This window comes from Cicer arietinum, chromosome 8 (assembly GCF_000331145.2).
Source record: "Cicer arietinum cultivar CDC Frontier isolate Library 1 chromosome 8, Cicar.CDCFrontier_v2.0, whole genome shotgun sequence".
Classification (NCBI taxonomy): Eukaryota; Viridiplantae; Streptophyta; class Magnoliopsida; order Fabales; family Fabaceae; genus Cicer; species Cicer arietinum.
In genome coordinates this window covers 5,096,648-5,108,872 of record NC_021167.2, presented here as the reverse complement: position 1 = coordinate 5,108,872, position 12,225 = coordinate 5,096,648, and the positions used below count along the sequence as shown (strand labels likewise).

At 30.8% G+C, this 12,225-nt stretch overlaps 1 protein-coding gene and 3 non-coding genes across 4 annotated transcripts; all 4 read right to left on the bottom strand.

Moving 5' to 3' along the window:
- Positions 1-1,901: 1,901 nt before the first annotated feature.
- Positions 1,902-1,973, bottom strand: TRNAQ-CUG (transfer RNA glutamine (anticodon CUG)). Its single transcript has one exon. It is a non-coding gene; the product is annotated as a tRNA-Gln (tRNA).
- A 1,076-nt stretch (positions 1,974-3,049) lies between these two features.
- Positions 3,050-3,121, bottom strand: TRNAQ-CUG (transfer RNA glutamine (anticodon CUG)). Its single transcript has one exon. It is a non-coding gene; the product is annotated as a tRNA-Gln (tRNA).
- A 1,617-nt stretch (positions 3,122-4,738) lies between these two features.
- LOC101501247 (vacuolar sorting protein 39-like) lies at positions 4,739-10,837 on the bottom strand. The gene is made up of 12 exons (XM_004511986.4): positions 10,309-10,837; positions 9,851-10,062; positions 9,597-9,728; positions 9,366-9,509; positions 9,073-9,185; positions 8,290-8,698; positions 7,597-7,920; positions 6,816-7,037; positions 6,338-6,580; positions 5,699-6,142; positions 5,450-5,548; positions 4,739-5,220 (listed from the first exon to the last, which is right to left on the bottom strand). The coding sequence occupies exons 1-12, from the start codon at positions 10,706-10,708 to the stop codon at positions 5,020-5,022; spliced, it is 2,943 nt and encodes a 980-aa protein (XP_004512043.1). The 5' UTR covers positions 10,709-10,837; the 3' UTR covers positions 4,739-5,019.
- A 99-nt stretch (positions 10,838-10,936) lies between these two features.
- TRNAI-UAU (transfer RNA isoleucine (anticodon UAU)) lies at positions 10,937-11,010 on the bottom strand. The gene has a single exon. It is a non-coding gene; the product is annotated as a tRNA-Ile (tRNA).
- Between the last annotated feature and the right edge of the window lie 1,215 nt (positions 11,011-12,225).

The window sequence follows — 12,225 nt, the reverse complement described above, 5'->3', positions numbered from 1 at the left end:
AATTGCCAAGGCATTTTCAAATAGTTTGTTCTTCTTGGTTGTCCATTGTAGATTGGAATCAGGAGAAGAGAGCATGTGGGATGTTTTTGATGTCATTGCAACACAAAATCAGAAGAGGATTTTAGATGAGAAGAGAGTGTTGTTAAGTTTTTATATTGACTTAATTCATCTTTATATAAAAGTTTGTAAGGCGACGAACGTCACTCTTTATAATATTTTTTTAGGTCTTATCTATTTTCAATGTGAGATTTGAGTTGGTGTGTAGATAATTTGATGGGTGGCTCCAATAATAATAATCTGATATCATATTAAACGTTTATATTAGTTTAATCTCATTCTTATAAAATTAATCTATAATGTGATATTTGAGTTTTTCTGATAAGATTTAATCCTTTGGCAACTAGTGACTAAATTAGAAAGAATCATTGACTATAATAAGAAAGTGAATGAATGAGAAATCAATAGGTGGAAGACCGGGAGAAACACAAGGAACTAGGAAGCTAGCTGATAGTGTGAAATATTATAAGTACACTCAATTCAAGAGATAACACTGTGAAACTAGTCATTGGTGTGTCATTTAAACTATATATGGTAAGTTTCCAAGGTGTCCAACAAAAACTACATGTTATAAATCTTATCTTTATATAATAATATATTAATATGATGATTGTGCAGCTGATACATTAACAAGAGAGATATCATTAAAGAAAAACTCTGTTGCTTCCTTTTTTAAGTCTTTTTTTGTTTTGTTTTTGGTCTCGATGTTTTGATAGCTGTTCAAGTGGTTTAGATTAGAGCATATTCATCTTCAATCTTCAATAATAAACATTTGAGGATCTTAATTTATTTTTAATGAGTCATGTGTTTTTTTAAAGACAAAATCAATTATTAATTGTTATATTAGTATTATTTTTCCTCTTTCATTCCAGTTTGAATTCATGTCCTCCAATTCTTTAACCTTTAACTTAAATCAGTTAAACTATCCATTCTGCCTCTTAATAGGTCTAACAGTAGCAAAAACTTAGCAATTATTTTCTTAAAATGCAACTCTTTGAGGATTTAAAATAATTAAAAGAAGGTTTCAAATTAAAAATGGTTGTTTTAGAGGAAGACAACATTGTGCTAGTTTTTCACATACAATGAGCTTAGCAGAAGAAGATTGATTTGCTTATTTGAAATAACCAAATGATTTGTGGAAATGTATAAAAGGACTCTAGTTTAATAAATATATGCCGAATATAAATAGGTTTTAAATAAATGTCCAATTAGGTGTATTATGTTATCAAATTATAAAATTCAGCGAATTTGACTCTGTTGGTTAAGCGATATTAAACTTGTAGGAGAGAAACTTAATTCGATTATTGCAAAGCATTCTTTAGAAGGGACAAAAAGTTGTGAGACTTAAACACTCAAAAAGAAATTAGTTTCATAGTTATTTTTAAAGATCGAAGTTTGTGGAAACACTTCACCAAATCACTAAATATCAAATACCTTGAATATGATAATTTCCAACCAAAAATATTATCACATTATAATATATACGAAAAATATGACTGTACGTTTATTTAAAATTAGTTTAAACCGTAAATATATAACCATTTGTGTTTAAAATAATTTATATATATTGTTGGTATATTTTTTTCACTTGCATTTAATGACATACTGTTTTTAGTAATATTTTAAAAATTAATACCACAAAGTAGTATTATAGTTTGATTTGATTATATACACGTGTATATAAGTGCATATCAATTAAATCAAAACAATATAAAAAAGACAAAAGTTGAACTATACATAAAGTAAAAAAAATGAAATTTAAGGTCTAAGTACATAACAATTAAATCAAACCAATATAAAAAAGATAAAAGTTGAACTATACATAGTAAAAATAATGAAATTTAAGGTCCCACCGAGATTTGAACTCGGGTTACTGGATTCAGAGTCCAATGTCCTGACCACTAGACCATGGGACCTGTTGATGTTGTTTTAGTGACCCGTTCTTTTTAATAACGTAGTACTTTTCTCAAACAATAAAAGTTTGAAATTATATATCGTCATGATCATTGGTCACCCAACTACTATTATTTTTATGGAATTAATTTTTTAGAAAATAATATATTTATTTTGGCAATCAAGATAGCAATTTATACAAATTAAATGAAACGTAATTATATCGTGTTTTGAATTTTTTTTTATTTTATTGAATTTAAATATCTTGTTACAAAAAGTAAAAAATTGTCCATTTATAATATATATTTTTCAAATAAAATTTAGTATAAAATTTTATTTTTTAGTCAACTTATAAAATAAAATTCTAATTGTCTTATCTATTTTATATATGTCCAAGTTCCTCATGAAATTAAGTTTGTTAATGCTTATTTAAGGAGATTAAAGGTGAAACACTGTCACTGTAAAATTATTTTATATTGACAACCAATTATAATGTTTTAAATTGTGAAATTTACAAAACTTTACTTTTTCAATTTTTCATTTGTTGTGTTGTCAATTTGTGATTAGTTGTCTGTGCAAACTAACTTTATAATACGGTGACCAACTTATGTGTTATACTTATATGTGTTATGTAAATATTTCTTGAAGAGGTGGCTGCAATTTTTTTAGATATGTTTGGCTCCACTTTGTTGACAAAAAGAAATGTTTGATTCCACTTTTTGAAACAAGTAAAATTAATTTTAGGGGTTTAAGAATGGTTTTAAAATGTTTGGTTGGTTGCTATAAACTCTATGTTCAATTCATAAAGTAAAATCAATTGAACAAAATGGATTTTACTTTTTGACTTTAGTTAAAATTTGTAGTTTTTGTATTTAAAATTAATTTTTAACTTTGCATTTATCGTTTAATTTTGATTTGATTATATACACGTGTATATAAGTGCATATCAATTAAATCAAAACAATATAAAAAAGACAAAAGTTGAACTATACATAAAGTAAAAAAAATGAAATTTAAGGTCTAAGTACATAACAATTAAATCAAACCAATATAAAAAAGATAAAAGTTGAACTATACATAGTAAAAATAATGAAATTTAAGGTCCCACCGAGATTTGAACTCGGGTTACTGGATTCAGAGTCCAATGTCCTGACCACTAGACCATGGGACCTGTTGATGTTGTTTTAGTGACCCGTTCTTTTTAATAACGTAGTACTTTTCTCAAACAATAAAAGTTTGAAATTATATATCGTCATGATCATTGGTCACCCAACTACTATTATTTTTATGGAATTAATTTTTTAGAAAATAATATATTTATTTTGGCAATCAAGATAGCAATTTATACAAATTAAATGAAACGTAATTATATCGTGTTTTGAATTTTTTTTTATTTTATTGAATTTAAATATCTTGTTACAAAAAGTAAAAAATTGTCCATTTATAATATATATTTTTCAAATAAAATTTAGTATAAAATTTTATTTTTTAGTCAACTTATAAAATAAAATTCTAATTGTCTTATCTATTTTATATATGTCCAAGTTCCTCATGAAATTAAGTTTGTTAATGCTTATTTAAGGAGATTAAAGGTGAAACACTGTCACTGTAAAATTATTTTATATTGACAACCAATTATAATGTTTTAAATTGTGAAATTTACAAAACTTTACTTTTTCAATTTTTCATTTGTTGTGTTGTCAATTTGTGATTAGTTGTCTGTGCAAACTAACTTTATAATACGGTGACCAACTTATGTGTTATACTTATATGTGTTATGTAAATATTTCTTGAAGAGGTGGCTGCAATTTTTTTAGATATGTTTGGCTCCACTTTGTTGACAAAAAGAAATGTTTGATTCCACTTTTTGAAACAAGTAAAATTAATTTTAGGGGTTTAAGAATGGTTTTAAAATGTTTGGTTGGTTGCTATAAACTCTATGTTCAATTCATAAAGTAAAATCAATTGAACAAAATGGATTTTACTTTTTGACTTTAGTTAAAATTTGTAGTTTTTGTATTTAAAATTAATTTTTAACTTTGCATTTATCGTTTAATTTACTTTCATATGAATATATCTAAATATAAATTACTTATTTTCAACTCACTTTATTGATTATACAATCACATATAGAAGCTATAAGATTTTCAAAAAAAATAACTCATTTTTAGTCAAAATCAAATTTATAGAATTAATATTTGTCATTAGAACCAAACTCGTGTAATGGAAAATACAAATTTGAGCATGCAACTTCTTTTACTTACAACAATTATTAATCTTTCAAGTTAATTCTTAAACTCTTATGAGTTTACATGTAATTGAACATTATTTGTCGGTATAATTCACATACGAATTTTTTAATATAGGTAAACAGAGGAGCTTACATAAGGTTTATTAAGACTCTCAAATTTGACAACTCTGGTTATGTTTAGAAATCTTACTGCAAAATGAGTTGCCGTCACTACTATGTTATAAGATATTATTAAGAATTAAATTATACACGTGACAAAATGTAGAAATCAAAAAAAGATCACCAGGAAATTTGGTGCAGAAATTGAAAATATCTGATACAAGGAGTAGATGAATCTTTACACAACACTCAGAATACAGCACTAAGCCTAGCCATTACTTGGTCGTAGTTTAAGATTAGGAATAATAGAACACTAAATTTAGCCATGGCCATAGTTTAAGATTAGAAATAATAGATCATGTCCAATTTATCACTGTTTTTTCAATATATCATAGATATTGAACTTTAACTCTGACATTTTAAAGCTAAATACAACACTTTTTATAGAAAAATAGTAACAATAATACTGCATATTATCACGGTAAAAAAATTGTAATAAATAATAATACAACAAGGAGGGGAAAATCGGCTCTCTTTCAATGCTAAAAATAAATACCCGACCTCTGTAACCCAATATTTACAATCACAAGAAAACAAATGAGTAACACATCTCCCTCTTTACATATCAAATCTCACTTTTCACAGAAACGATCCGGAAAGAAACAGGCTTCAAACAAGGTATCTGAACCATCAATTGGTATAGCCTTTCAGTTTCATTTTCATCTCTTCCTCAATTGAGAACCTTTGGCCACTGCTTTCATATTTTGAGAATCTTTAAAACAGACGAAGTGCACGAGAGTGCTCCCATTGGGGTAGACAGCAAAAACACTAGTCCCTATTTTCTTACGGCACAGAGAACACATGCTATCGCTGGTTACCTTCACAACTGCTTTCCTCTGACTATACAGCTCATCTTTTACCTGTGCAAAGTAATTTAAATCATGCAAGTTGCTAACAAAGCAGGCGTATTTGAAATTCTGAATATGCATCATGTTGCATCCAACAGTACAAGTGCTAGAAAATAAGAAGTCGTGATTTTGTATGGTAAATCCATTCAGAAGCAGGAAACTAACTAGTATTCATTATAGCCACCAATCATACAAATTCCCCCCAAAATATTAAATAGATGAAATTGTCATTCTTGGGTACCTGAAGGTTCTCGCTCTGTCTCAAGCTCTTGATCACTGAATAGTTACGGTACATTTCACTAGATTTTCTCAAAAGAGGCCCAATAAATGAAATCAAATCCTGCAGATTACAGATACACTTCTTACCAGACTGAATAAACTATAAACTAAAAATTTGATAAAAATATAAACTTTCTCCTACCAGAAAAATTCCTAAGAACATAAGTTAGAGCAGTAAAGGTACAGCAACAAGTGGTGGTTCCCAACTTACCTGCAACTTAGTCTCTCTTGGTAAAAGTTTAAGGGCCTGAGCTCCATTTATTCTATCCCACCTTCTGCTCAATAGATCAAGGACCTCATCAAGCATGATTGTAGAGTCACCCTCGTTAAATTCATCTGCATCACCATCACTCTTGCTACTGTGAGTGCTGCTCAAACTAACTTTTGTGTCCTCTGCACCCTCAATCTCAGCAATTTTCTTTGATCCTCGGCCTCCTTTGGTTTTTATGGATGCTGCACCAACTCTAGAAATGGATGAATTTTGCTGGGATAGTAGATTTGTAATTCTCTTTTCAAAGCTTGCTGTGGTCCTTCGAGGATTCAAAAAGATTTGCAGAAGCAATAGGTATATGTTGCTAGAATATTTTACAGATGGCTGATGCGTAGATTCATACACCCGATCACAATAAGACAAAGCCAATTCTGGAACATGAAGCTACAAATGAAAAGTATACTTAATTATTATCAGCATTATTCGTCAGTTTAGAAACCATGATTTATATGACAGTGCCACACTTGTGTTGTACATACAAAAATGAACTTAAGTGCATTTGGGATATCAGAAAATGACTATATCAGAGAAACTTCCATCAGATTAAACAGATGATAATAAGATATATACATGATATACCTTATGAACATACAGAGATAATGCCAGTTCATGTTGGTTCATTTTTCCCAACAATATCGCACGTTCTTCATATAAAGCATCTTGAGGAAGACGTTTCAGCAGAGCCTCTGGATTGTATCCCGATATACCTTCTAAAGCCGACAATAATTTTTTCCTAGTTGGGGTATAAGCTTTCTCGTCCCAATTTTGTTGAGCATTTAAGTCGGCATGCCAATCAAGTACTTCAGATAGGTAGATGTTTACCTACATTGCAGATTACTGTAAGTAAATAAAGAATTCTGTCTTATTATTAATAATTAATCATACATTAAACATGCTGACAATAAAGCAGCAGCCAGAAAACATCACCAAGAAGCTTTTCCAAAACTTTCAAAAGCTATTGTCATGAAATAACCCAACCCTTCTCCATAACCAAAAGTAAATGAAAAAAACTGATTCATTTCTCAGGGCCTTTAAATAAGATGCAATAGGTCCTCACCATTTCATTTTGCAGATTGCCAGATATGGCATTCTCATTCATTGCAAGCATGAGCTCCAAGTACCTAGCTTGCATGTTTGGAGAGTGCTGCTTCAAATATGAGTTCACCATATCTGCTGGTATATTTCCGGACAGAAAAAGCTCAATAGTTTGAGATGGACAGCTCTCAAGAACAAGCATTGAGAATTCCAGAACAAGTATGGGGTCTGTCCCACATAGCGGCTGCATCAAAAACCCACCAAATAAAAAACTTCACTGAGTTGGAGGGTATGAGTCTTGTGGCAAAACTTAAATTCATGCATAAATAGAAATTGAATATATTTTTCTAATTAATCTGTAAGTGAACACACCAATAACATTTTCCAGTACAGCTAGATGCAGAGGAAAATAACTGAATTAGCCACACAGGGAAGACCTAAAAGTATTCCTTATTCCTGTAAGCATATCAATGCCACAGAACCAAAAAATCATTTGGTAAATGACAAAACTTCATCCAATCTAGACTATCAAATTAAGCAAAAGAATAATACCTTCATGTGATCTCCATTTACACACGAACCTAATGTTAATAATACACCCAATAAATAGGCCAATTTTTTTGTGAAGTCTGGACTTATCTGATTTCAGATTATAGGATATCATACATTCAGACACTACTGCTTCCTAACTCCTAAGAACCAACCCAAATCATTTCCTTAGTCTTTAAGTCAGCAACAAATTTAGCTAATGCCAGCCATTTAACAGTAACAAGAAAAATAAGAAATGTTTCTAAAAAAGCTACCTTGAGATACTCAACAATGTCCTCAGGCTTGAACCTTTGTATAATTTCAGGCTGTTCGGATCTTGACTCTTCCACTAACTTGTGAAGAAGTTCAAGAGCTTGCCGGTGTAATGAGTTGCATTTGTAAAGTTCTAATAAAGCAACATTAAGGTTGCCTTTTCGAATTATTTCTTCACATATTTTCATATCGCAGTAATTAACACCTCTCAGTAATTCCAAAGCCGCTGAAGACTGTCCAGTAAGAAGCAACGCTTGGAGTAAAGCAGTATCTAATATTGAAGCCATCTCCCGAGCTCCAGAACCAACCGACATATTACCACGCCCCTGGCACCAATAATTTCAAAATGATAACTTCAATAACAACTTGATAAATAATAAATTATTATATGATTAAACTAGTTTCGTATTTTTAAAAAGATCTGTGTTCAGCAGCTTCATCATTCATCAATCACCATTGATCCTGCATACATTCTTGATTCTACAAATAAATCAACAGTGTGTGTGCATGCAAACGTGTGCACCTGTGTGTATTTGTCAATAAACCTTTATATGGGGAATAACACTAACCTAGTTGGCCCTCCAACTGTAAGGCATAAGTTGCAAGCTTTACAAAAGTTAACCCACAAATGTTGTCATCACACATTGGAGATATATTAAAAATGGAACAAAAAATAAAAAACTAGTTTGTTTCACCTTGTTTGTTTTCTTAAACCGAGTGTAGGATGCAAAGTTATTCCCAACTGCATCTAAAACAACTTCTTCAGTTCCCTCTGCAGTAGCCTTCTCAATAAAACTACTTCTCTTCTTCTGTAAATATTTTATAAGAGCCATAAGCATATTATGGTTTGTTTTTTTGGATTCAAGTGCTGCATTCTCGTCCGACAGCGAGGGTTCCATCTCGTCTGACACACCTGACGAAACTCTGGGGAGATAGGAAGTATCCCCATCAATATCCAACTTCTCTGGCTCATGAACAATGGTTGTCTTTGGAAGTATAATGGATGGATAAAGAGAAAGCACATAGGTTATATCTACTTGAGATGCCAGAAAATGTTCCATAGCTTCCTCATAGCTCCCATTGTCAAAAAGATAGTGGGCATATCTGTAACAACATGACACAGACACATTCAACAGCCCTTCCAGAAAAATGCAAAGCAAGCAATGCTTAATATGTTAAGCTTGATGTAATTTATGAAAGGAAAAATCTTCCACTAAACAAAGTTACAATAATTATCACTACTGTATCATTGTAATGAACTTAACGAGCATTACAAATTTCTTTTCCCGGGTTTACATTAGTTATCATGATCATATTGATACATAGTCCACATCATCAACAATCAATCCAAACTTAATCTGCCAGCTAGTAGGGGCTCAGAATTAGGATGAACTTGTAAATCAAAGGTTTTCAATTCAAGATGGGAAAATTGTCTAGTCTGTTTATTTCCAAAGAATAATGTCATAATTGCAAATAACCTTATATGAATTGATCCCTCCTTTGCAGCACGGAGACTTGAATCTTCAGGAGGAAGGAGCTTGCACAATGACAAGGCCTCTTCAAAGTTGCCAGAAGCAGTTAGTTGGACAATCTGCAATTAAATATTGATATCCTTAACTTCTAAATTACAAATGAGACACAAAAGTAAACAATTTTGATAACTTGGTAGGGTAAAATGAAGTGACATGATTCATTGCTTTTCCATTTCCAATAGTATTCGAAAATAAGAGCGTGGCTATATGTGTCTATCATTTAACACTATCTGCAATACCTGGGCTCCAAGAGGAACAGGGAAGAGACCATGAATAGAATCATCCAAAGCAAGTATCACAGAATTATTGCTTTGGCAAAGATGACGAACGTTACGAAGAACAATAGTTTGTATCAACGGATAAGGATCTCGAAGAGATCGAATCTGCAAAACAAAGGCCATATTAAAGCACATATATCCACACCCTTTCACAATAAGAAAAGCGCAGATTGCTCCCCAACAGTCAGTTACCTCCACGAATCTGGGCAGTAAAGCTATAGCATACGGCTTCTGAATCACAACTTCCAAAGGGGCCTCTGACCAACAAATCCGGCCTTCATGAATAAGTTTCCCATTTTGATCCACAAAGACCCCAATGTTCTCCTAAAATATGCATCAACAAAAAAAATTACTTCCTCTAACCTAACAAAACAAGCAATGAAAACAAAAAAAAAAACCACACACAAACAACAAACATACAAATTCAAAGAAGAGAACAAGAATACCTTTCCAAGAAGCAGCTCTCCAGATGGAAGAGGCACTACTAAAGGCGGCGCTAGTCTCCCAGAAGTAAAAACCTCAGACAAAGCACCGTTTGATGCATTCAGAATCACATATTCCCTTCTAATCCCCAAACATATATTCTCCCCACACCAACTCATGGACTTCACCACATCCGGTACACCCAGCTCTTTCACCTCTACAAATCCCCTACCACCTACGTCCACAATTTCAGTTTCAACTTAAATTCCAGTTTCACAGTCAACTTCAATTTCAATTAAAACTTCAGTTTCAATCATCAATGACAACTTCAATTTCAATTTAAATGTCAACTTCAATTTCAATTTAAATGTCAACTTCAATTTCAATTTAAATATCAACTTCAATTTAAATAATCGTAGCAAGTCATTCATCTATATTCTATCTATCTACAACGGAATTAAAAGAAAGAAGGAATGATTACCATCGTGTCTAAAAATACAAACGCGCTTCTGCCTAGCGAAACAAAGGAATCCTCTTCGATCATCCCAGCAAAAGACGTTAGCACCTTTAGCTTTGGTGATAACTGCTATAGTTTCCAAACTAGGAAGCCTATGGAAAGCAATGGATTCAGAGAGCGTCAAAAGGAGCTCTCTCGATTCCACCACTTCCATTGAAACAACAGGTTTCTTTGTAAAACCAACAAGGTTCTTCTCAAGCACGTAGGGTTTAGAACGATCGGAGGATTCAGTTTCCGGCGAGTAAATTCGGAGAGATCCATCGGAGTAACCGAGCAAGAGATTTGAACCGTAGGATTCGATGGCTTCGATCTTGCCGTTGGAATCAGGAATAAGTTGTAAACAATCGTACGCACTGTGCACCATTTTGATTACACCACTGTGTTCTTAATTCCACATACTTTTTTTTTGGACTTGAAGCTTACTTGTTCTTACTCATTCAAACCCAGAAGACACTGGTAGAAGGGAAATGTTGGTTTCAAATTAAATTAAATAAAATTAATATAATAAATGAATTAAAATAAAATGACAATAGTATATAGGTAAAAAATATTAATTAATATAAGAAATTGAAAAAATAAATAAACAAAAAATTGGTCCCGGCGGGGCTCGAACCCGCGACCTTCGGCTCATAAGACCAACGCTCTAACCAACTGAGCTACGGGACCTGTTTGTTATTAATATTGAAATGCTTCATATAATCCATATGATTCGTTTACTCGTGATTTTAGAAAGTTAAAACTAGACACGCATCGGAGATAAAGGAGAATTCGTAATTACAAATCACGCCAATTGCAATCCACTGCACGTGAATTGCTCGCCAATCCCGACTACAACCTTTTTGTTTGGAAATTCATCCGATCTTTTTATGGTAATTTTTTTTATCATATGGATTAAATATCAATATGATTCTCTAGTGTTATTAAAAAGGTTTAAGACAAGTCCGTATAAAATATGAATTGAGTTTTTAATGAATATAATTATAATTAAAAAAAGTTGGCTGATATAATCTTTTCCCTTTTTTTAATATGCAAAATTAAATATAATAATTTATTTTATTTAAGTGTAACATTTAAGTTATTTATGTTAAAGAAAATATATAAAAATAAAAGAAATTAAGGCAAAACCAAATTAAATCACTAAAAGTAAAAATTGAATGTCAATAACATATTCTAATTAAAATCTACTAAAGAAAGACATAACCGAAACTCACTCGTCAAAACAAGTAATAATAGACCATAAGACGTTAGTTTATTGAGATAATGTCTTATTCATGATAAATATGAGATGGATCAAAGACATGTGACAAGTTGAATCATGTAATTTTATCATAAATTATAAAAATATTAAATAATAATGTCAATGTTGCTGAAAACTAAAATGAATATCTAAGAGTCACACTCTAAAGAAAGTTGATTTAATTACTCTTTTAATCACCATATTTTCACTCATTTACATTAATCCTTATATTTTAAAATTTGACAGTTTTAATCACTTTATTAGATTTTTTAACTAAATAAAGGTGATGTAATATAATTAAAATGACATCACATCCAATTTCATAACGTAGGACCATATAAATACATTAATTATTTATATATTGTTAATTCAATTACAAAAATTAATAATTCTATAAATTCAAACGGATGTTTTTAAAAGATTTTATTAGAATGTATTACACATTAATTATTCAACATCATTTATTCATAAAGTCACGTCATTTCCAAATATATGATAGAAAATGATAAATTTTAAAATAGAAAGATAATTATACCGATCGATTAAAATAAAGAGAACAAAATTACAATTAAGAAGAAAATATATATATATATATATATATATATATATATATATATATTTGTACTTAATATAATTATATATAC